The sequence below is a fragment of the Crocodylus porosus genome, unplaced genomic scaffold (genome assembly GCF_001723895.1).
Source record: "Crocodylus porosus isolate Cpor-Errol unplaced genomic scaffold, CroPor_comp1, whole genome shotgun sequence".
NCBI lineage: Eukaryota > Metazoa > Chordata > Crocodylia > Crocodylidae > Crocodylus > Crocodylus porosus.
The window spans coordinates 76,482,608-76,507,958 of NW_017728948.1; the positions used below are offsets into that span (position 1 = coordinate 76,482,608).

Consider the following 25,351-nt stretch of genomic DNA (forward strand, 5'->3'; position numbering starts at 1 on the left):
CCTCCGGCTTGACAATCGGACCCTGGGTGCCCCTCCAGACCCAGGAGGCACGAGTTGCCGAGCTGAGGGGGTGGGAGTGGGGGTCCCCCCATGCTCTGCACCAGACCTGGAAGTGCTTCTGGTCCGCTTCCGGGTCCACCACTGAGCATGCTGGGGAGCCTCCCACACTCCCTTGGGACTCTCCATCTGCTCCAGCATCTCAGCATTCGTGAGCCACCTGGTATGCAGAAAAACATTTAAAGCCGTGTCTATGTCCAAATCATCAAATCTGTCCAAATTGATTTGGGGAGATTAAAGGGTCTCCTGATTTGATTCAGAGATTCCGCCGCTGAACTGGGCTGAATCTCTGCCGAATCGAATCAGGGATTGAAGCTTCGCGCAGCCCTAATGTCTATACAATGTGCCAGGCAGCGAAGCTAATCACGCCACAAGCTATAAGGCAGCATTAGCATTTTTTCAGTACTTACTTTTGAGCATCTTACTTGAGGATTATTATTTGTTGTTTTTTTTTTAAAAAAACCACAACATTTTTCCTATGCATTTTGACTCTGCTACTAGAAGGAAACAAGTAAGTCTCAATTAAGTACCAGCTAGAAATTTGGCTGAGGTGAATGCAACTAGTGAACTGGGATATTTGTTGAATATCTGAATTAAAATTGTACAGGAAAATCAGAAGCCATTTTGTTCACTTTGTGCCTGGGGTTGGAACAGGGTTATGGGGGGTGAGTAATAAACAACAATGGGCACTGGGCACAACATCACTGGGTCAAAGAGTGGAGGCAGGGACTCAGATACTGTGGTTTCATTTGATGTCTCCCTTCCTGTGTTTCACTAAAAACAAGGAAATAGACTGGCCCTTTCCCAAAAAGGGTGATCTTGACTGCTCTCCTTGGGTAAAATTGCATATTACCCACTGTAAAATAGCTTCCAGATACTCACTACCACATTTCAGGTGAACAGCTTTGTTAAAAATAACATGCACAAGAGTTCCAACAATTTTTTGGAAGTATGGCACAATACGAGACCCCTGATAAGATCCCATTACAACACACACAGAACCCTCTGTCAAGCAGTGAAAAGAAAAAGCTATATGGTCTTGCCAGTCACTTTGGCCTTTACAGTTGTACAAGATTTATATTCTCTCTCACAATCTAGTTTCACTCCTGCTTTGGCCTGTCAGAAAGTCAATTTCATTTAAGACATCATACGGCGTGCTACTTGGGAAACTATTATGGGTCAAGCTAGGCACTGAGATTTCCCTGCAGGAATGAAAGAGGATGGGAAGATGAGCTATGAGGAAGAACAAGCTTCTTTAAACTAAAATGCTAAACAAAAAAAAGAGGTCAATAAACTAAAAAACTTGTATGTGGTGAATGCATTTGTACATACATGGTGAATATATTTGTGGTGAATATTTGCGTGTTTGCCCTGTTTCCAAAGCTGTCCCCAAGTACAACATGGAAATATCTATTTAAAATAGATAGGAGGAATCTTGAAGTGGGAGAATTATTGGGGGAGAAAGGAGAAGAGTTGTGCAGGTTGTATATCTGAATACAAAATGAGTCCCTGAACAGTTATCCACTGTGGATTTATTCACTCTACAGTGAAGCTGCTTGTCTATTCAAACTGGAAGGCTTAACTTGTCAGTGTTGCCATCAGCAAAAGCTGTCAACAATGAATTCACAGCTACAGGTGACACACAGGCCTTGGAAATTCAATTAGACAAGAGCCATTTGGTAGAAAAAATATCCCCTAAATAATATCAAGGGAGACCCCTGGGAAAAACTGAATATGGTTTGTAACTATCAGGTGTAACTGGGGCTGAACAGTATAAAAAAAATACAAAAACATGCCACAAACAGGCAGGGAGAAGGCAGTCAAATTCCAGCAGGTCACATCAAATCACTCCTTCAGCACTGGGTCAAAGAGCAGAGGCAGGGACTCGGATACTGTGGTTTCATTTGATGTCTCCCTTCCTGTGTTTCACTAAAAACAAGGAAATAGACTGGCCCTTTCCCAAAAAGGGCGAGCTTGACTGCTCTCCTTGGGTAAAATTGCATATTACCCACTGCAAAATAGCTTCCAGCTACTCACTACCACATTTCAGATGAACAGCTTTGTTAAAAATAACATGCACAAGAGCTTCAACAATTTATCCAGAGAACTTTTAAGGTATATAATGACACTTTATCTTCCTATTGCTCAGTTTCCAGCCCTAGTGAGTGAAACGACTTTACTTCTTTTCAAAGCCAAAAACACTGTAAAATGATGTAGAAATAAGTAGGCTGAAATAATAGGGTCTTCTCAACTAAACTGAACAGTTATTTTCTCTAAAGATATGCATCCAAAACATTTCAAGTACAAGACAACTACGCTATTTGATGCACATAGGCATTCAAAAGCAAAGATCTTGCACATCAGGTTATTACATGTCCAGAAATGCAACTATAGATGAGACTTTGACTCTTATAGACTCACCTCCTGGACTCGTTCAAGTCCCTTTTCACTGCATCTCCCCAGTGCTAAATGACTCCAATGGCAGAATGGCACTAGTAAATATAATGCTGCTATACCCTGTTGGGAGTACTCTCTCATTGCACATATGGGGTAGCCTTAGGAACCTCTCCACATCCTTTCCAGGTTTCCAGCTGAAGCCCACAAGGAGGCAGATTTTCATTAAATATATAATATTAAATCCCAGCTGGCCTGCCCTCTCAGAAGTTAGAGTCCAGACAATAAAGGAAAAAAGGAGACAAAAACAGGCTACGTAAGGAAAAGTGAAGGAAGATGAGGAGAAAAGAAGAACAGAACAATAGTGAAACAGTACAGTAGAGCTGAAGGAGAACAAAGAAGCCCCAGTTTCTGAGAACCACAGGAAAAAGAAGCCCTTCCAAAAATTACAGCAATAGGGAGTGCAAACAACGGCTTCATCTCCAAAACTGGTTTGGGAAGAAGCTGGCTTGGAAATAGGGCACAGGTTCGCTAATGTAAAGCCATCCGACTAGGGGAAAAAATGATACCCAGATGACTTTGCCTATCTGCTCATGAGATGCACAACAAAGAATATTCTTCAAATCAAAGAAATCCTCATATTCAAATGAGCTCACCATTGCTCAGCACATGCCAATTTCTTACAGTTCTCCACAAGAAATGGGTTGAGACCAAAATGTCTTACAATAGGCCTTTCCATGAAAGCCTAGCCACATCCATCTTTTTTTAAAAAACAATAGAAACATGTCATTCAAAGTAAAAGCCCAGTTCTCCGGAGGTATGCAGGCATCCATAAACCTGAGGGTTCATTACAGCAAACACCCACGAAAGCACTAGATCTGACTTATCTTGTGTCATCTCATGGAATATATCTGTAGTGCTTCCCAACAGAGCACAACTGCTATGGAAAGAGAATTTTATAAAGGCATCATTTAAAATATATATGTTGTACAGGACACTAATACAACCAGATTTCTTCTTGTTTAGAGGCTTGCTTTAATTACAACTTCATCTGCAGCACACGCATGAAATTTAACACAGAGATTAAGTAGGGAAAAAAAACAACTTTCTTGACAGCCAATACAAACACCCCCAGGAGTTAGACCTCTATTTCACAAGACAGCATTTTGAAAGGAAAATAAAATCAAGTTTTATTCTGCCCCTGCTTTACACCTTCTGATGCAAAAAGAAACACTACCTTTCTTTGCAAATATCACAGAACGACAAGCTTCCTAACAGTTTAAGAGGTGTCAAACATATGGTCTGTAAAGCCATTACATCTTGTCCTTGGGGGTCCTGGTGTGACAAGGACTTTGAGGGGGAGGGCATGCAACAAATCCAGACCTGCCTTAGTCATGGGCTGTCATTAGCAATGGGACAGCAGCAATGGTTATGGGGCTAAAGTATATGATCTATGAGGAGACACTGAGGGAAATGGTCTTATTTAGTCTGGAGAAGAAAAGACTGAGGAGGGATTTAATAGCAGCTTTCAACTACCTGAAGGTGGTTCCAAAGGTGTTCTCAGGTGGTGGCAGATGACAGAAGAAGGAACAATGGTCTCAAGTCGCAGCAAGGGAAGTTTAGGTTAGATATTAGGAAAAACTCACCAGGAGGGTAGTAAAGCACTGAAACAGGTTACCTAGAAAGTCTGTGGACTCCCCATTCTTGGAGGTTTTTAAAATATGGCTAGACAAAGCATCGGCAGGAATGATCTGGTTGGAGATGTTCCTGCTTCAAGCAAGGGGCTAGACTAGATGACCTTCCTTCCAGCCCTCATTTTCTATGATTCTATGACTTCTTGCCTTACCACCATTGCAAGCGGTTGCCTGTCATACTGCCACATCGATCACTGACTGGCCCCTTCACAGCTGGTTTTTGCCCTGCTGCCACAACTCCTGGCCTTGCAGGGTGTCTGACATCCCTGATCTAAAACATGTGCTCCAATAGCTTATATAATCCCAAAATGCAGCCCTGCTGTGACACTGGCTTTTGGAACTTTTAGAGAAACCTTTCTATTCACTCAGTTTCCAATTCTCTTTCAAAAAGAAAGGAGATAAGAGCTGGCCATTTACTTCTACTCAGCATTTCATGAACACTATTACAGACTGCCTACATAGGTTCAACATGCTTTCTTCAGTTTTCTGGTAGTCAGCTTCTGTGCATTCTTACTTTGGACATGGGAAGATGCAAAATACCTCCTCATGAGCTCTGTGGCCTGGGGCACAGAAGAACTTAGTAAAGCAGGGGACTTCACGAGCCTTAACTTTGTGGGCTTTTTACCCAACCCTAAATGCGGCTGTAGTTTATGTGGTTCAGTCATATCCTGGAAAATAATTGCTGATTAAACAGAGTAAGAGGGCACCATGAACGACGAGAGACATTTTTAAAGGCAAGTTTATCTGGAGCCTAATAAAATCTTTTACTTAACAAAAACTGGCTAGGGGAGAAAGGGAGCATTTGCAACTGAAGCAGGAATATATTTACCTTCCCCAAAATCTGCTCCAAAGCACTGACAAACCAATGTACACCATCTTCTCTCTAGCAACCAACAGTCACCTCCCGAGACAGCAACAACCAGATTCGAGGTCTCCCACAAGATAATAAAAAGTGCACGCCAATGGGCCCTTCAACCACTTTCCCTCAACATTCTGCCCTTCAGCTTAAGTTACTCTATTGGCAGCAGGAGAAGAGTAAATTTCACTAACCTCAGTGGGTTCAGACGGGATTTTCAATTTGGATAGCTTGGCCTTGGCATTTGCTTTTAGATCTGATATTTTCTCGTAGGGCTCTCCATGGTACTCCTCTGGAAGTGCCTTGAGCTCTGGTGACTCATATGGTGCCTGATCTTGGCCATCCATTGGTCTGACGTATGCAGTAGGTTTCTGTTGCATTACACTAGTTTTTGATGGCAAGGAAGGGGGAAATGTCTGAGAGGATGGTTGGGTGGCACCAGCCAAGTTAATGGCTGAACCATCCCAATTTTCACTATCATGTGATTCTACCATTAGATCCTGAGTAGATTGCATTTGACTGCAGGGCTGCCCATGACTTTTTTTGCTATTCTGTGACCTGGAATTTTCATGCTGGCTGGAATGTAGAGGTGACAGGGGTGCCACCGGAGAAGACAAAGAGGACAGCAAGGGAGAAAGTTCCAAAAGGGAGGCTTGCAGTTCATTAGTGGTACCTTCATCAACACGCCTTTCATTTTTCTTGTGGCGAGTGCCATTGTGACATTCCTGTCCACTGCGACTGTATTCTTGACCTTGGCTCCGACTGCTGGATAAGCTGTGGCTCTTAGTGTGCAAACTGGAGGCTGGCTCTGTTCTTAACTGTGTCTTTCGGTAGTGGATGGGATTGCTAGCTGGAGAAGGAGCCCAGAGCAGGGGTCCCATAGGTTGGTGGCGGGTGCGATGCTGGAATGAAGGTGGTAATGTATTGCTGGTCTTTTCAAGAAAGGATGGGCGATCAGGCTTTCCTTGGGGGATCAAAGAAACAACACTTTCGGGTATCCCTATGAGATTCTGATGGGATCTGTTGTTAATGAGCTCCTTCACCTCTTCATAATTGCCCAGCATGCTCTGAATTCGACTGGACAATTCATCTTCCTTATTTGTCTGAAACAGAAGTGATGACAAGAGAAAATGCAAGTGCCCAAAAAAAAAAAAAAAAAATCAAATCCAGGTTCAAGGGGAAGAGAAAAAGTCTTAATTTTCAATAAACCACCATCTTAACACCATTTTATGGTAGATTTAGGCAACCCTTACTCACTCATGTATGTATCTCACTATTGTGAAAGGGACTGCTTTCACATGAGTGCTAACCAACATGAGTAAAGGTTTCAGGTGGGCCTTAGCAGTAGCATGATTTCAAGCTGCAGGCTACTGATGGATGGGCAGGCCAAGTGGGTCATAAATGTTCACCCACTTTCTGGAAAAAAGGCAGATGTGCCCAATAAGACAGGCAGCAATCTCCAAGTTCAATACTTTAATAACCTTCGAAATGAAACCAGAGTCTTAAATGCATATTTTGGGAGCTGCAGTGCAAATGCGGTCCTGCTGTACACGTATCACATTGTACTCTACCATATTACACTGTACACAGAGGTAACAACTCCCCACCACCTCACCTCCTCTCAGCCATGTGCTACATTACTATTACCTTGTATGGTTCTGCAAAGAGGGGAATATTTTCGGGGAAGGTGTCTCTTTCCTGAAGAGCCTCCTGATTCCGTCTCTCTCTCTCCCTGATACGAAGTAAATTTCTATCCTCGTTGTACAAGCTTTGGAAAAGAGAACAACAAGATTAGTTAGCATTTTATTTTGTATGCTCAACCTAAGGATTCACATAGTACAGAAATGGTTCTCTCAAATGACATTATATATCCATCAAGTCAGTAAAGTTTAAAATCAGAAACTTCATTGGACAATCAACATGATAGATCAGTTGCATAAGGCAGCCAGCATGCCTCAGTGTGGAGACGTTGCTAATGAATTTCCTGACACCATACACAAAAGAGTAAACAATGTTTACAGGGAAATGCAAGTAAAGCAGCAGTAAATGTTTTCCCTATTGCTCTCATACCTGGCATTAAAGTTTAATGCATTTCCAGAAGAAAGGCAGAGACGTGTCTTATAATGATAGTCATAACAGTTCATTTTGTGAAGGATTCAATAATTTCCCAAGCCTGCTTTATTCCACGATACATTTTACTGGATGAACGCAAAGACACAAGAGCATTTGGCTTTTGACGTCATACCCTTTGAAACAATGGCTCCCCCAACAATCCAGCTATTGCTGTGACATTTGAAATACAGTGTTTCTGATGGCAAATTTCTATGCACATGATTGCAGCAAATACATATTTCTGTCATTAAAGAAAACTAATGTGCTGATTGTCAACCAAATGCCGATTTGAAAAAGTTTCCATCACAGTTAATACTCAACTTATTCCAAATGTAGCAAAGCACAAGTTCCCAACATATATTACATGTGCCAAATTTGAAATATATTTAAATTGGTTGAAGAGGACAACAGGTTTCTATGGAGAGAGGATAAAAGGGCTCTACTTGAATTAAAAAAAAGATGCAACTTCCAATATAAAATGGGTGGATTTCATCTTTCAAACCTTTAACTATACCACAATGCTTTCTTTGTAAATCTGGCTGTGTGCTGGATGATGGCTATAACTGATAACTCTCCTGTATGGGTGGAAACTAAACAGGCACTTATGTTTCCCCTTTCATTATCCACCATCAAGAGCTTTACTTATCACAGTTTAACTCTCAAAACCGTACACATTTTTTCTAAGGTTGTTGGCAAACTTACTGAAGTTTCATCCTTTGTTACGCTGTAAGGGTTCTATTTTTGATGATGTCTTTTTGAAAGGATTATGTGAAGTTCCCACAAACTGATGTGGAGAAAGCAGACGGATAGGGGTATTTTACATGCAGTCCAGCTTCTAGTAGGAAATCATATTAAATCCTTTTCTGAATTGTGATGAATTTGATCTTTTGAAAACAGCTGAAAGGCAATCTATGCAGTTGTATCAAGTATTAGAAAATCAGGTTAGACCTGACGCTTTAGGTCAAGTGAATATTTCAGATTATTATTTTTTGGCTTGAAATCAGCTTCCATCTATGTGTGCCATCATCACTCTGAGTATATAATGTTAAATGATAGACCTGATACAGACTATTTAAGACTGAAGTGGAATGAAGACCTAGGTATTCAGATGACAGAATCTCGGGGGGGGGGGCAGAAATCAGGAATTCACAGTATTCAAGCATTGGTCTTAGACTTCATCTTCTATGACAAAAAGTACCTTTTCTCTGTACTGGGCTCCCAGTAAAGTAAAAAAAAATTAATATATTGCTGGTTGGAGATGTAACTGGCCATGTTTTAGTCGTGTCCCATTATCAGTTCTTTTTGGAAAGAAATTATGAGAATAGTTAACATAGTTTTGAACTGATAACTTTGGCAAATGTGTGTGCTCCTGGATATATTCCTAAAGAACATAAACCAAATCCTTCCCAGATTGCTGGCTTAGAATGGACCTTATAAAGTGACATGGAAAATTATATTACTACGTAAGAAAAGTGGAACATCTGGAAAGATTAAAATCAGGTACAATGAGATGCCATAGAATCACAGGAAATTAGGGCTGGAAGGGACCTCAGGAGGTCATCTAGTCCAATCCCCTGCTCAAAGCAGGACCATCCCCAACTAGATCATCCCAGCCAAAGCTTTGTCTAGCCAGGTCTTAAAAGCCTCCAAGGATGGAGGTTACACCACCTCTCTGGGTAACCTGTTCCAGTGTTTTACTAGCCTCCTAGCAAGCAAATTATTCCTAATATCTAACCTAAACTTCCCTTGCTGTAACTTGAGACTGTTACTCCTTGTTCTGTCATCAGCCATCACTGTAAACTCCACTGTAAGCTCCATCCTCTTTGGAATAGCTGGCATCTACAAAAAGAGTCATGTTTAGCAAGCTTAACTGCTTTGAAATGTTTGGTGCAATTTGGAAAGAGGTTTTAGAAATTTCAGTAACTAAATTATTACTCCTTATACCGTCTCTTTTCTTTTTCTACCCCTCCATCTTCCTTCCTCCTGTTTATTTTTTTCCTTCTTTTCCCCTTTATTACATACTGTTTGGGACACATATGTACATAGTTTAGGTCGACATGTATAGTATGTATTTTTAATTTTTGCGTTGCATTTAAAAAAAAAAAATCAATAAAAAATAAAGAGGATCATGCTTATACTTCTAAGGTAGGAAGGGGGTAGGGACACGCTCCGACAAAAATTAACTCCTCTAGTTCTTCACTGACCACTGAGATTCCGGTAACAAGCCCTATAACGTGGCTATATAGAACGGGAAGCTGAAAAACTTTTCCTGTGACCCAGGCACATAGGTATGAGTTCGACAATTTGAGAACCTGTCATTCCTCATTTTCTCCCCCCATGCCCCTATTTTAAGAAATGAAACAGGCATAAGTGATTTTCAGCCAGTAATTTACTGTATTTATTCAAATATAAGGCAGGCCTGACTACAAAATGACTCACCAGTAATTAGACTCTATATGGAAAATTATAAATTTGTTATAAGTTTTCCAGGTATAGAATCTAATTACTGAACATCTACCTTGAATTTGTCCTCCTCCCACTGCTACAGCAAGGAAAATAGATGGGGATGGGGAGGGGGGGAAACAACCATCAGGTGGCTTCCCCCACTCCTTACTGTCAGACCCTTCTCTCCCTGAACACACTCACTTTGAAATTAACATTCTGGTAGTCAGTTGCATAAAGGCAAATTATTATGGGTACCCAATGACTTAGTTCAACCAAAATTGATGCTTGTTTGTTTTTTGAAACTGCTACAAGTTTTAGCAAGGGTATTCCACAAACACTTTTAAGCAACTTACTTATGTACTTACTTATATATAGTACAAACTTTTTAAAACAAAAATTATGCATCCCAGGCCAAATTAGTCAAGACTAATTCCAAATCCAAGTGTCCAGAACCATAAGTGGCTCTACTACCAGCAAAAATCCTCCACCCCCATCCTAGACTTCAGATGTTCCCATAACTTCTGGCAGGCATCCTACTTGCAGGCCCAGGCCCAAGCCCAAGCCCAGAGGCTTGGGGTTCAGATGCCCCCAAGTTTTGCTTGCCCTTAGCCATAAGGCCCCAAGGTAAGCTAAAGAAAAGTCTTCCATTTCCATAAAGTGGGTTTAAAGCAATCCAGCAGCTAAGTGGGGGGATTTACTATAAATCACCTTGGCAGGTACTATCCCCAGGCCATGAAAGCAGTCTTCCTTGGTATGACTAAGAAAACCGCCTCCATGATCACAGTGTTTCCCTTGCGAGGCAAGGAGGAACCTTCAAGAGGCTGAGAAGTGATACAAACTATGCTTGATATTAACCCAAAGCAGAAAGGCTTATGATTTGCTGTATAGTTCACTGGTCTGAGCCCCAGCAGAGTCAACAGCGTTTCAAGCCATGGTGACCCCACATCTCAGCACTAATCAGTATCTGCATGTACTCCAAATCCCCCTCTCTCACCACAAACAGATCCACACTCATGATTGGAACAGGATGTTCTTGTCATGAGTCCTGGGATCCTCCAAAAATCGATATGCAGATAAGGTGCACGGCAACCTGGTCTGGCTCCACCTCATGGAGTGTGAGGCCACACTAATCATATGCAATGGGCTAAGAGAAGGGGTCACAGAGGGATTATGGGTGAACTGGGGTCTCAACTTGGTGATGTTTGCCAAACATTTAAGGCTACTGAAGAAACAGGAATCTTTAGAAAAGAGAAAAAAGGACACAGTTCAGCTGTAGAAGTGAAGAGGAACTCAAAATTATGCAAGTGTCATGGCTCACCATGACCTAAAAAAGAGTGGGGACTGAGTGCAATTGGTATATACTTTACTCAGATGAGCTGCACTCACCCATCTTCCCCCCCACCCGGCTCACAAGTAAGACTAGGGGACATCCACATCCCAAAGCCTCCAGGCTTGGCACTTGAATGCAGGAAGCCTTCCATGGATTTAGAGAGCCTCTGAAGCCCAAAACTAAGACCCAAGACTAGGTCTGAGAGGGAGGATAGTTTCCTGGTGGTAAAGCTATACACACACAGGCTTGAACAACTAAGCTCTACTCTTGTCAACATTTGGAACTTAAGTATTGGGCTTTGTCCAACAGAATTCAGAACTAATTTGGCCCTTGAAATTAAATTTTAAAAACAAAACCAAAAACAACTTTAGAACACACAGATGTATAAGCTGCAGTCACATCCTGAAGTCAGGGCTGTCCAACTGGCAGCCTACAAGTTGCACGCGGCCTCCAAGGGGTTGAGCTGCAGTGCCTGAACTGTTCAGTCACTTGTCCCCCCTCTGCTCTGGGTGCAACAGCAGGTAGAATTTCCAGGCTTCTTCTCCCTGCCCCAGGGTGCAGGGTGGTGCAGCCTGGTATGGTACAGGAAGCAGAGAGTAAGGCCAGAGCTACATAGTTGCCCAGTACAACAGCATGGGGAAGGGAGAAGAGTACCAGGGCAGGTGCATGGTATAGTAAGGGGGCATGCACATGGCATGTGGCCTGGGCGCCCTGTGGCTCTCACCCTAGTATGGCTTGCATGGTGTGTGCTCCCTGCTGGTACTGTCTGAGGACTGGGTGCCCCCAGTTGCATAAAATTTGGATAACCCTGTCCTAAAGTGTTGTTTACCTATGTTTTATCATGAAAAGAAGAATGAGGTAAAGCTTAATAGTTACCTTAGGAGACTCTTCTCATCTCACTCCAGTACCAGATTCTCAATGTATTTTCCTCGCTATTCCCATCAGTACCATCCTTCTCTCCCACTCAGAACTCCCCATTGGTTCTTAGATCAGATTTTTCACCATTCATTGGGCAGGTGGGGAAATAAATATGGAGTAAAAATCAGCAGCTCTCAGGCTTAGATAAGGAAGGATGAGGCTTCAAAAAAGCCAAATTCTCTCTTTTGTTATAATCTGCATGCAAGGTTAATCCCTGGGACATTCTCCTGAACACCCAGAAAATTCTTATACCTTCATATGCATGCTAAACACCAGCACATTAATATTTTACTAAATACAACCAACTGATTTTTGTCTTCAAAATTTACAATTACGGATGCACTAGGTATGTCACCCGCTCCCCTGAGGAAAGCAGTTAGAGGTTCCCATTAGTCAGAGCATAGCACATAGAGATGTTACACAAGCTTTCCTCATCCCCAGAAAGTTTGCTAATGCACATGAGAGATTGTGATATCTTTCCTACTCCAGACTTAAGTCTCTCCTCAGCCAAGCCACTAGACTGGCACAACTCTATGTTAAAACAGTAACTCTGTGTTTAAAAAAAAATCTGTTAGATCTTGTTTTATATTAAAGATAATAGATTTGTTTGTTTCAGAGAGGATAAAGTAGAACAAAAATACAAGGCAAATTTCAAACCACTTACAGAATGTCATCAAAATTATCAAACCCAAAAGAATACATCCTTTTCTTGCATATACCTATCCCCAACATTTATAACCTCTTCAGATAATCTCTGAGTTTTTCAAAAACATTTGATAATTAGGTGTTATGTTTGATTATTCAGGGAGAGATATAAACTCGCTCCATTTTAAATGGCGTTTAATGTGTGTGCATTTGAAAGGTTTGCTGAGCTTTATTTGATTTTTTAATAATTGGTATCAATAAATTAAAGTTTAAAACAAATAGATGTTGCCTTTCATCAACACAACAGAATAGACATGAACTGTCATGGGAGGGAAGTGCTATGTAATAATTCTAGTTAATGTTTCTGGGATCCTCAGTGTATTGACTAGAACATGTCAGCAATTATAAAGACAATCACTTGGTAATCTATATTTTAATGGAGGAAGATGTGTCTAATAGTGCACAAGGTGCACAATTTAAGTGATGTGGTTTGTATTAAATTGGCATGAAATAATCAGAGCCTTCTCTCTCACTTTCTGCAGTAATTTGTAATTTATTGAAAACCAGGGCTAACCATCTCTACATACAATTACAGAAGTCAAAAAACATAAGCAGCGATACAAAAAAGAAACAGTTTTTCATGGTTCTTCTACCATCCCACTTGCCAAGCTTTAGAGGTTAAAAAAAGTTACTTACCAGCGAGTAGAATGAAGATGTTCATATGTGCACCCTCATTGTACAGGACAGGCAGTGCCCTTTTTCCATGTGCTCAAGCAGAGATTTTTTGCCTTAGCAGTACCCACAGGGTATGTCATGGTTCTGCCCCTCTTGTGCATCACAGAAGGGATAAAGAGGGGATTGTATTTCCACTGAAAGAGGTCTCAGAGTCATTTAGAAAAAAAGCAACTGAAGGACCTACTAATTGCAGAATTTGCCCAGGACACTTTTGAAATGGAATAGTGCTTGGTAAAGATGTACATCAAGCTCCAGGTTGCTGCTTTGAAGGTATCAGTTATGGATATACTGTAAAGAGATGCTGTGGAAATAGCCTGGGCTCTGATTAAATGGGCACTAGTCTCCATTTGAGCACCTGAGGTACAAATGCACCCATAAGGATATCTATATAGGCAAACACTGCAAGAAGGACCTTAAATTTCTCTCTTAACCAAGACAGACAGACTAGGCTATGTTATTAAGAACAGGTGATCAATGAATTTTCTTTAGCATGTCTGCAATGGTTTGGGTTTCCAGTTAACATCTCCAGAATGATTCCCATGTGACAAATGGCTTGGGTTTTCCTGCAATGGGAAACGTGGTGGGACAATATTCAATGACTGCACGGATGTCTAACGGATGTAAGTGGACTGTTCTAAGGGCAATCTTGGGCATCGTGTTAGTCTTTTATGTGGCAAGAGTCAATTAGATAGAGCACCAGTGGGTTGTTCAAATTAACATTTTGCTACAAAAGAGGACATACGTAACACACAACAGCTTCAATAATAAGATAACACTGAAAAATACGTAACCTCTAAGCATTTAAAATAATGATGGATTTTAATTAACATAAAAAGCATCATGGATCTATCTCTTCCTACTCAACTCTGCTGTGATAGAAATAATACAATATTAGAAATTGGGGATTTTAAACTGAGAAGTTGGTATGCAGAAATGGACTCCCAGAAAAACACAGGTTCTTTTCTTCTCTGAAAGATCAGCAATCATAATTCTGTTGGAGAAACTACTGCAGATTTTGAACCAAAAAAAATGAAACAAAATTATATAAAACAATGGAGCATTTAGCCTTCTGCTACATTATGTGTATTTATATCAAAACATTAATTCAGTTCTTTGTGACAGAGAGTCTGAAATGGCTGGAATGATTCTTTTCTACTTCAGTGCGCTTTGGACAAGGTCTTAACATGGGCAATACTGCATTTGGTATAAACCTTGGGTATAATCCAGGTGAACTTCCTGCAAAATGTAGGAGACTCCCAACAGAAGACACCATACAGCAGTTCAAAAAGTCAATGTGCTGATGATACCTGGACACTGAACGCACGCTCCGAAAGCATCTCAAATACAATGAAATAGTGACAAAAGTCATTTTATAAATTACATGATTTAAACTTGATTACATTCCTTTTAACAATGTCACAAACATTTAAAAACAAATAACCTCCTCACAAACCTCACCACAGCCAAGAAAAAAAGTTACAAAGAAAGATTGCTGAAAGATCATAAGAATGTCATTTTGAAACTGGGGGGAAGGAAAGATTTTAATAGCTTATTTTTATTTACATTCCCAGAGTCCAACCCAGTCAGTATTGACTGGTCAGTGCTCTGACATTTTTATTTCGCTTTAAAATGGAAAACAATATGCCTAAAAATAAACATTTACAAATAAAGCATAAAGAATAATAAATTAACTAAACTGGGCATGCAATGTGCTTTCTATTAAGATACAGTATCATGCTCAAGTGGGTGGCAAGAGTGTTGTTTGTGTCATTCCTGTGATGGCAGACAGAAATCCAAATTCAAAGCAGCTTTCCTCAAAAGTTCAGAATTATTTAAATGAAGAAAGTGCATCTAATCTATACCTCCCTTCACACTGCTTATTGCAAGAGTGCCTGTTGCTTCCCATCTGTATACTCATGCAGATAGATGCATGGAAAACAGCATCTTAAATTCTGCTTGTTGCAAAAACAGCAGCTGTAACATGGCTAATAACCTTTCCCCCGCCCCTTGAACCTTCCTTGACCCTCAACTCCCTCCAATCCATAAAGTAAAAAGAGTGAAAAGAAAAAAGGGGGAGGGGGGCAGGGGAAAAAAGGAATGCCAAACTTTGTTTTTGCAGTGACACCAATTCCTGCAGCTTTAAAAGAACAAAAACATGCCTGCTCTGGAATAGTCTGGCTGATGGAGTATTCTCACAGTACCAGCCTACCAGGCAGTGCTAAATGAGGTTAGTCATGCATTATTACTAAATGCCACTTAATGCTGCCATGGTAACTAGTGGCCCAGACTGTTTACTAGGCACAGCTGACTACTCATTTATCACAAGGAAGGTCATTTCACTCAGTTTTTCCTTTTAATGAGCCTGATTTATCCCTTTGCTCACTTTTTAAAATCTGTCCACCAATCCTCATTCATGGTTATCTTAGGGGTATTTTCCTCATACAGAAATGCAAAAAAAGAGATGAGTATAAGTTGTAGCCCTGTTGGTCTAAGGCAGGGGCGGGCAATTATTTTGGGTGGAGGGCTGCTTACTGAGTTTTGGGAAGCCATCGAGGGCTCCATGACAGGCAGCCAAAGGCAGATAAATATGTATTTTCTAAACTTTTTAGGGGCTCCATGGGCCGGACAGAATGGCCTGGCAGGCCGGCATCCGGCCCGTGGGCCACATTTTGCCCACCCCTGGTCTAAGGACATAGGCAGACAAAGTTCTTTGGCAAAATCTGGTATCTTTTATTAGACCAACTCAAACAGTTGTAAAATGCTTCTTTGCAAGCTTTTGGGTATAAATACCCTTCATTCGGCTGAGGAAGCATCTGCAGTTGGTCTGTGCTTTTCCTGGGTGGAATGAATAGTAAAGTAGTAAAAAAGATGTGCTTTTAACAGGGAAGGGGGGGGGGTAAAACCTAGCACTAGGACCTGTCCATACATCAACTAGACCTAAACACTGGAACTTGTATTTATTTGAACCTTTACTGATCTGGATGCAAGCCTGTGCTTAGATTCTTACTACACATTAAGAACACCGTATTGTGAAGGTGTTTCACTACAAAACACTCTCAAAATAAGAGCATCCACATAGCTTTACACCAAAGTAACTAAAGATGTGAATTAAAACAGTCATTTTTGGTTTGAGTATGGGGGGTAGACAAGCATTTAGGCCAAACTTTTAATTTACTAGTGATTTCAGGTATCCAACTTTAAAAACACATTTTAAAAAGTGCCCAATTTTCACAGCACTTCAGACACATTTCCAGTAACCTGTCAAGGGTGGTACTGGGGAGCCAGCAGGGAAAACTTGCAGGAAGCCTGTATTAATTCAAATGGAAGCTTATCAAAAAACCAACCAAACAAACAAAACAACAACAATAAAAATCAACAGCCCTATGTAAGTTTTAAATTTTGACAAAAATAAAAAAGTCAGCATTTTCCAATAGAGAAAGAAAAGTAGAAAAAATCTGAGAAGCTTTATGCCACCATACTGAAATAACAAGACACATGCTTCCAAATCCAAATGCTTCATATATAGCAAACTAACTTGCTGTGTTCAGGGAGCTCTGATTCCCACTTAATATTTTAAGTAAACTTATTTATTTCCAACAACACACTAAAAACATTGGGCTAACTGAGCTCCAAATCAACAAGGAAAAAAAAACAAACCTACCAACCCACTAAGCCAGGGGCGGACAATTATTTTGGGTAGAAGGCTCCTTAACTAGTTGAGATGAGCTGTCAAGGGCTGCATGGGTAGCCCTGTCCCTTGACAGTAGCCCCGCCCTCTCATTGTCATCTCGGGACTGGAAGTCCGTCCCCCCCCCCAACCCCTGACCTTTGCCACTGGAAGTCCTTCCTCTTGCCCCCCAGAAATATTCCTTCTGGGAGGGTGGTTACAATCTTAGAACCAGAAAATCCCCAAATCATACGCTAAAAAAGTCAAACACCGAAAGTCAAAAACCTCATAACTCTGGATTTCTATAATCCAGAATTCTTGAAAATCCCACACTTTTTAAAAATACACTGCATTGGGGAGTAGCGGCAAGCTGGTCCCAGAGCAGTGGGGGGGAAACTTGCATGCAGCGGCTGCCACTGCCATCCACCACCCTATGCTGCTTCTCTGCATACGGCTGCTGCTCTGGGACCAGCTGTTGCTACCCCCGCCCCTCCCCAGTTTCAAAAAACTGGAATTTGCAAATTTCCAGCAGGTGCTTGGTTCTGAGCATGCTGGATTTATAAGATTATATTATATATCATTTTCATTTTATTACAAAAAATATTTTTGCCATGATTTGTGTTTGCGCAGTGTATGTAGAGGGGATTGCAAAATAACTTAAAAATAAATTCTTAGTTTTGTATATTGGGGGTGTGTGGGGGGCATATGTAATACAAATCTCAGAAAATTCTTCACAGATTCATAAGTGACTTCTCAACCCGCAAGAGTAACAGCTGATATCATAGCAGCATCTGGGCCATTTTAATAGAAAGACAAGATGAAGAAAAATTCTGTCCCTCCTCCTTTCCCAGGTATTCTGAATATGTACAAAATACAAGAAATAAACTCTGTCCCACCTTCAGTTGTAACAAAATTGGCTGCAGTTTACCAAAAAAATTATTCCAGTAGCAGAGAAAGGGGTGAAGAAAGGTTAAAAGAAAAAATACAAACATGTAGCTAGTTTCCCTTAAGAACATATAGAACCTCTTCCTCCAAAAGATTACGAACATTTCCTTTTAGTACAACTGCAGGAAATCGCAAGCTTATTACAGCTATTTTCTCATTAAAGCAGACTTTTTCCCCCCCACAAGAGAAGCTGATGACCAACATTTCTTAAGATCAACACGTTTCCCCACCCCAGCCTCCTTTAATGTGAAGTCAAGACAGGCTTCAAAAAGAGGGACAAAACAAAGTACACAGGATGCAATGTAATAGCCTCATTAGTCTCACACAGCTCCAATTCTGCTCCTACAGAAATCCTGACACCCAAAAAAAAAGAATCTCATTGATTTCTACAGAGACAGGATGAGATCCAAAGACTAAATAGAAAGGGTTTTTTTAAATCTATTTTTTCAATCCACCAGCCTGGTTTAAAAGGAAAAAAAAAGCATGGTTACTTGCGTCAAAGGAAGCTACCACTTAACAGTGTATCATACAGGCATGGTATGACTCTCATACTGCATTAACTAAGCTGTCTGCATTATGGAGTGATTGCAAAAAAAGCAGGGTACTGAGCTGATTCCACAAAACCTTCCCTCCCCACTCACCCAGTCTTCTTGTTTTGAGTCACACAATCAAGTATGGGCCTGCCAGATGTCACTTCTGTTTCAAACCCTTGGGCACTGTAATACAGAATGTTTTATTTGGAACAGCAGCAAAATCAATACAGGCTGCAGAAATGCAACAATTTGTATCTTTTAGCAAGCCACTTTCTGCATTGTCATCAATAAGAGTTGGTAGATATTTTCCCGAATTGTACTGTTTTGATTTAAAAAGATAAACATCATGCAAAAGTTATTGCATTATTTTTTTCATTTTCAAACCATCTCTATTACTTGTATGACAGCAGTACCTAGGAAAAAGCCAATGAAGGACCAAGCCCCAAAGCCTGGCCTTATAGCAATAGTGCATGAAAAAGCCCTGACAGATATTTCTAGATTAAATCAATGTTCGCGTGACATCCAATATGGCTGCAAAATTTTTCTGACTCTCAAAGAGCAAAAACTAATGAAGGAGAAATATTTTTTTCAAATATGAAACTCCTTAGGCTAGAATGAGAAATAAAACACAGGGCACACAGGGGGTTATAGGGCTGTGCAAAACTGCTGTGTTTCAATTTGGTTTGGGACTCGGCCATTTTGGAAGACAGCGATTCATTTTAGTGTTTCAGATCACTGTCCTGTTTTGTTTCGGCCAAATCTGTTTCCCTACCCATGACTGGGCAGTACACAATTACAGCTATAGGTCGTACAGAAGGGACAAGAGTAGGGAGGAAGGGCGGGGGGGCTGCTCTCTATGTTATATATCTGCCCTAATCAAAATGGGATCAGAGGAGGAGAAAGTTGAGGTATTGTGGGTTAGGATACATGGAGGTTGGGGGGGAAAGGGACTTGGTGGTGAGGGTATGCTACAGACCCCCACTTCAGGAGGAAGAGCTAGACTTGGAATTCTTGAGGCAGCTCTCAAGGGCCATATGGTCTAGGGACGTGGTTGTCATGGGGGACCTAAACTACCCTGACATCTGCTGGGAGAAGCAGTCAGCCAAACCCAACCATTCACGTAGGTTCTTAACCTGCATGCAGGACCTTCACCTAATACAGGAAGTATACAGTCCCCCTAGGAGGAATGCCCTACTGGACTTGATGTTGGCTACAGGGGATGGCCTAGTAGGAGAGATGCAGATTCATGGTAACCTTGGGGACAGTGACCATCAATCAATCAAATTTCACCATATGATGTAGGGTGGGAAAGATAACTAGTAGGGTGGCAGTGCTTGTCTTTAGGAAGGCTAACTTCAGTGTGCTTAGGAGTCTAGTCAATGACGCACTGCAGGATAGGAGTATTGGCAAGATGGGAATCCAGGATGGGTGGTCAATTCTAAAGGAAGCGATTCTTCAGGTGCAGAGGGAGACTCTCCCATGGTAAGTGAAAGGGAGGAAAGGGGCCAAAAAACTTCCTTGGATAAACAGAGAAATCCAGGGAAGTCTAAGCACACAAAAAGAGGCATATAGGCAGTGGAAGCAGAGGGAAGCTATCAAAGAGGAGTATAGTTGCAGGGAGGCAGTTAGAAAGGTCAAAGCAACTACAGAGCTGAGGCTGGCAACACAAATTAAAGAGAACAAAAAGTCTTTTTTTAAGTATGTAGGAAGTAAAAGGAAGGTGCAGGGCAGCATAGGACCCCTACTGAACAAGCAGGAGCAATGAGTGACAAATTGGGAGGACAGGGCTGAACTCTTCCATGAGTTTCTTGCCTCAGTGCTCTTGAACAAGGGTCAAGGCAGTTCTCCTAATGAGTATCAGAGGGACACCAGCCTACCAAATGTTGACGGTGACTTGGTGTAGAGTCACTTGAATAGACCGGATGTGTTTAAGACAGCAGGCCCGGCCGGATAAGCTGCATCCAAGGGTACTGAAGGAACTGTCCAGTGTCATAGCAGAACCACTGGCACGGTTGTTTGAGTGCTTGGGTCAGGTCCCAGAGGACTGGAAAAGGACCAATGTGGTCCCTATTTTCAAGAAGGGGAGGAAGGAGGATCTGAGTGATTATAGGCCAGTTAGTCTCACCTCTACCTTTGTTAAAGTCTTTGAAAAAATTATGAAGGATCATATTTGTGCGAGTCCAGTGGGAAAAATAATGCAGTAGGGCAACCAGCATGGATTCATAGCAGGTAGATCGTGCCTGACTAATCTGGTTTCTTTTCATGACCAGGTCACAAAACTCTTACATGAAGGAGTACGGGTGAATGTCATTTACTTGGATTTCAGAAAGGCCTTCGATATGGTATCTCATCCAATTCTCATAAATAAATTAAGAGACTGTGACTTAAATGACCAGTGGGTGGCAAATTGGCTTGGGGATCACACCCAGATAGTGGTGGTGGACAGGTCAGTATCGACCTGGAAGGATGTGGGAAGTGGGGTCCCGCCCAGCTTGGTCCTTGGACCTGTACTCTTCAATGTCTTCATCAGTGACTTGGATGTGTGCATGAAGTGTACTCTGTCCAAGTTTGTGGATGATAGTAAATTGTGGGATGAAGTGAACACACCAGAGGGTAGGGAATGATTGCAGGCAGACCTGGACAGGTTGGAAAAGTGGGCAGAACACAATAGGATGCAGTTCAACAAGGAGAAATGCAGAGTGCTGCACCTAGGGCATAAAAATATCCAGCATGCCTACTGGCCAGGGAATGACCCTCAGCAGCACAGAAGCAGAAAGGGATCTCGGAGTCATAGTGGACTCCAAGATGAACCTAAGTCATCAACGTGACAAAATAATCAGCAAAGCTAACTGCACTTTATCATGCATTAGCAGATGCATGACAGATAGAGTCAAGGAGGTGATACTTCCCCTCTATGCAGCATTGGTCAGACCGCAGTTGGAGTACTGCATCCAGTTTTGGATGCCGTACTTCAAGAAGGATGTTGATAGACTCAAGAGGGTCCAGAGGATGGCCACTTGTATGGTTAAGGGTTTCCACGCCAAGCCCTATGAGGAGAAACTAAAGGACCTGGATCTCTTCAGTCACTGCAAGAGGAGGCTGAGAGGTGATCCTTGTGGCCACCTACAAATTCATAGACTTCATAGATTTCATAGAAGGGACCTCGGAAGATCATCGAGTCCAGCCCCCTGCCCCAGGGGCAGGAAGTCAGCTGGGGTCATAGGATCCCAGCAAGATAGACATCCAAATTTCTCTTGAAGGTGTTCAAAGTAGGTGCTTGAACCACCTCTGGCAGCAGTCTATTCCAGACCTTGAGGGCTCGGACAGTAAAGAAGTTCTTCCTTATGTCCAGCCTGAAACAGTCCTGAAGGAGTTTGTTACCATTTGACCTTGTCATCCCCTGGGGTGCTCTGGTGAATAGACGTTCCCCCAGATCCTGGTGAGCACCCCTGATAAATTTGTAGGTGGCCACCAGATCACCCCTGAGCCTGCACTTTTCTACGTTGAAGAGTCCCATAGCTCTCAGCTTCTCATCATAAGATCTGTTTTCTTGATCTCTGATCATGCACTTGGATCTCCTCTGGACTCTCTCAAGCTTCTCCACATCTTTTTTGAATTGCAGAACCCAGAACTGGATGCAGTACTCCAGCTGCACCCTCACCAAGGCCGAGTACAAGGGGAGAATGACGTCCTGGGATCTGTTTGAGAAGCATCTATGGATGCAAGCCAGAGTTTTGCTCACTTTACTAGCCACAGCATCACACTGAAGGCTCATGTTCATCCTGTGGTCAATCATGACCCTCAAGTCCTTTTCGTTCATAGTGCTAGCCCGTGTAGCACTGCCAAGCCTATAAGCATGCTGTGGGTTTTTCTTCCCAAGGTGGAGAACCTTGCATTTTTTCGTATTAAATACCATCAGGTTCTCATCCACCCATTTCCTGAGCCTGTCAAGGTCAGCCTGGATTGTTCCCCCGTCATCAGGTGTGGATGTTTTACCCCTGAGTTTGATGTCTCTGACTTGATTAATCAAGTGTGCTGGAGTGTAGTAATTACCATGCTCCAGCACACTCCAGTGTCATGTTCATCAGCGTTCCCATGCTGAAAAATGGCAGTGGAGGCACTTTAACTAAAGCTTGTGCATTGCCATTTTGAGCATGGAGATGCTGATAATTACAGCAGATCTCGGAGCGTCGCCCCTCCCCCCCGAACGCATGTATAAGCACCCTCAGAGTAACTCATTCAGAGAGGCATATGTAGGCAACAGATGAATTTATCAGATTCTATGGAAAGTCTAGAAAATCTACACCCCAGGGTAGTTTTGGGCAGATGAGAACTGATGGTGTTTAACACTGAAAAATCAAGGAGCTGGCAAGCATCATAGCCCAGCCTCTGGCACGGATCTTTGAGAACTCCTGGTGCTCTGGTGAAGTGCTCAGAGACTGGAAGAAGGCCAATGTGGTGCCTATCATCAAGAAAGGGAGGAAAGTGGATCTGGCTAACTATAGGCCCATCAGCCTGACCTCTATCCCGGTGAAGGTCTTAGAAAAGTTTATTAAAGAGACCATCCTTAATGGACTGGCCGATGCCAACATCCTGAGGGATAGCCAGCACAGGTTTGTTGTGGGTAGGTCTTGCTTGACCAATCGCATTTCCTTTTACAACCAGGTGACCTATCATCTGGACAAGGGAGAGGAGATTGATGTCATATATCTTGACTTTTTAAAAAAGCCTTTGATCTGATATCCCATGATTACCTCCGGGAAAACTGGCCAACTGCGGCCTTGGCTTCGCCACGATTTGCTGGCTGGGGAATTGGCTCTGTGGTCAGACCCAGAGGGTGGTGGTTGATGGAAGTCAATCGTCATGGCGCTCTGTGACCAGTGTTGTCCCTCAAGGCTTTGTCCTTGGGCCAACATTATTCAACATCTTCATTAATGATGTGGACATTGGTGTCAGAAGCGGACTGGCCAAGTTCACTGATGACACCAAACTTTGGGTCAAAGCATCCACACCTGAAGACAGGAGGGCGATCCAGGCTGACCTGGACAGGCTCAACAAATGGGCGGACAATGATGTTTAACACTGAAAAATGCAAAGTTCTCCACCTGGGAGGAAAAACCTGCAGCATCCTTATAGGTTCAGCAGTGCTATGCTGGCTAGCACTATGTCAGAAAGAGACTTGGGAGTCATGATTGACCACAAGATGAACATGAGCCTTCAGTGCAATGCTGCAGCTAGTAAAGCAATCAAAACGCTTGCTTGCATCCATAGATGCTTCTCAAACAAATCCCAGGATGTCATTCTCCCACTGTACTCAGCCTTAGTGAGTCCACAGCTGAAGTACCGCATCCAGTTTTGGGCCCCACTATTGAAAAAGGATGTGGAGAAGCTTGAGAGAGTCCAGAGGAGAGCCACGCGCATGATCAGAGGTCAGGAAAACAGACTTTACGATGACAGGCTGAGAGCCATGGGGCTCTTTAACCTGGGAAAGTGCAGGCTCAGGGGTGATGAGATGGCCACCTATAAGTTTATCGAGGGTGACCACCAGGATCTGGGGGAACATTTGTTTACCAGAGCGCCCCAAGGGATGACGAAGTCAAACAGTTATAAACTACTGCAAGTCAGTTTCAGGCTGGACATAAGGAAGAATTTCTTTATTGTCTGAGTCCCAAAGGTCTGGAATAGCCTGCCGTCAGAGGTGGTTCAATCATCTACACTGAACACCTTCAAGAGTAAGTTAGATGATTATCTTGCTGGGATCCTATGACCCCAGCTGACTTCCTGCTCTTTGGGTGAGAGACTGGACTTGATGATCTTCTGAGGTCCCTTCCAGCCCTAATGTCTATGAAATCTATGAAGAGCTCTGCTATTGTACAGACACTTACAGCATTATACTCCTTTCTGACACTTACTCCAGTTAATTGAAATTTTGAGATGCCGATGCCTTCCTCAGCCTGACAAAGGGTTTTTTAAACCCAAAAGCTTACTAAAAAAATATCTGTCCAACTATTTAAGTTGGTCTAATAAAAGATATCAGATTCACCCAAAGAACCTTGTCTGACACAGCAATACACACATGCACACACACACTGCATAAAAAAATCTGGTCCGACGCTCTTGATATTTCATGAAGCGTTAGTCAAGCTCTCTCTTCTGGTGAAGTGCAAACTTGCTCCATCTTTCAGACGTGGAAGTCCCTGTCCAGTTGACTCGACTCTAAAAGTGAAGGGCTGGTGAGTTAGCACCCATCCCCACAAGACTTGTCCACACAAAGATCTAAAAGAAACTGACCACCCAAAGGCCCTTCTAAGATACTTACCTCGCTAAAGGGAACAAAGGATATGGAAAGTAAACACAAAACGTTGGTACAACCAAAAACCACCATAGGTGTAGTCCCAACTTAAGGGAGAAGTCTAACTACAGTACTAGAAAGTGCAGAGATTTCACAGAATACAAACAGTAGACTCTCCAACTCTTCTTCCTTCACTTCACCTCTTAACACTCACCTGACAACTGACCTTACAGTCTTTTCCCACACAGCACGTTATGTTTCCTTTGCTGTGGTCCTTTTTCCACAAAAGCACCGTCTGATCCCATTCACCAGAGCTACAAATCTCTTCTGAAAAGCTACTTCTCTGCACAGAGTGTATGAGCTAAAGTTGTAAAGGTTTTTAACCTTCAGAATGCATCATCAGTTACCAGATAACTGCAAAGCCACATTTTCACTCTCATCCACCATATTCCTGTCCCCTCTCGCAAAGCTGTACTCTCTCCTCGCATCAACTTTTCATTAAGTTTTCATCAAGTTCTAAAACACAATTCATTAAGTGTTTTTAGTATAGTGTAAGCTATGCATAGGGTAAGGATCACAAATGCAATTCATGAAATCACTCAGCAGCAGCTGGAAAATGGTTTCTATGAGTAGGAAAATTGGAATGAACTATGCATCACTAAAGATGGTGGTTAGGTCTAGAAATTTGAGCTGCATTGTGTTAAAATTTAATTAATTATGCCTTCAAT

The 25,351-nt window shown here is 42.1% G+C and overlaps 1 protein-coding gene across 5 annotated transcripts in view; it reads right to left on the bottom strand.

Annotated features, from left to right (window-relative positions):
- AFF1 (AF4/FMR2 family member 1) overlaps positions 1-25,351 on the bottom strand; it is a 207,482-nt gene that overhangs the window by 101,597 nt on the left and 80,534 nt on the right. For all 5 annotated transcript variants that reach the window (XM_019552822.1, XM_019552823.1, XM_019552825.1 and 2 more), the window contains 2 exons: positions 6,649-6,769; positions 5,196-6,104 (listed from right to left, as the gene is read on the bottom strand). In XM_019552822.1, the coding sequence (XP_019408367.1) occupies positions 5,196-6,104; positions 6,649-6,769 (1,030 nt within the window). The remainder of the gene's footprint in view (positions 1-5,195; positions 6,105-6,648; positions 6,770-25,351) is intronic.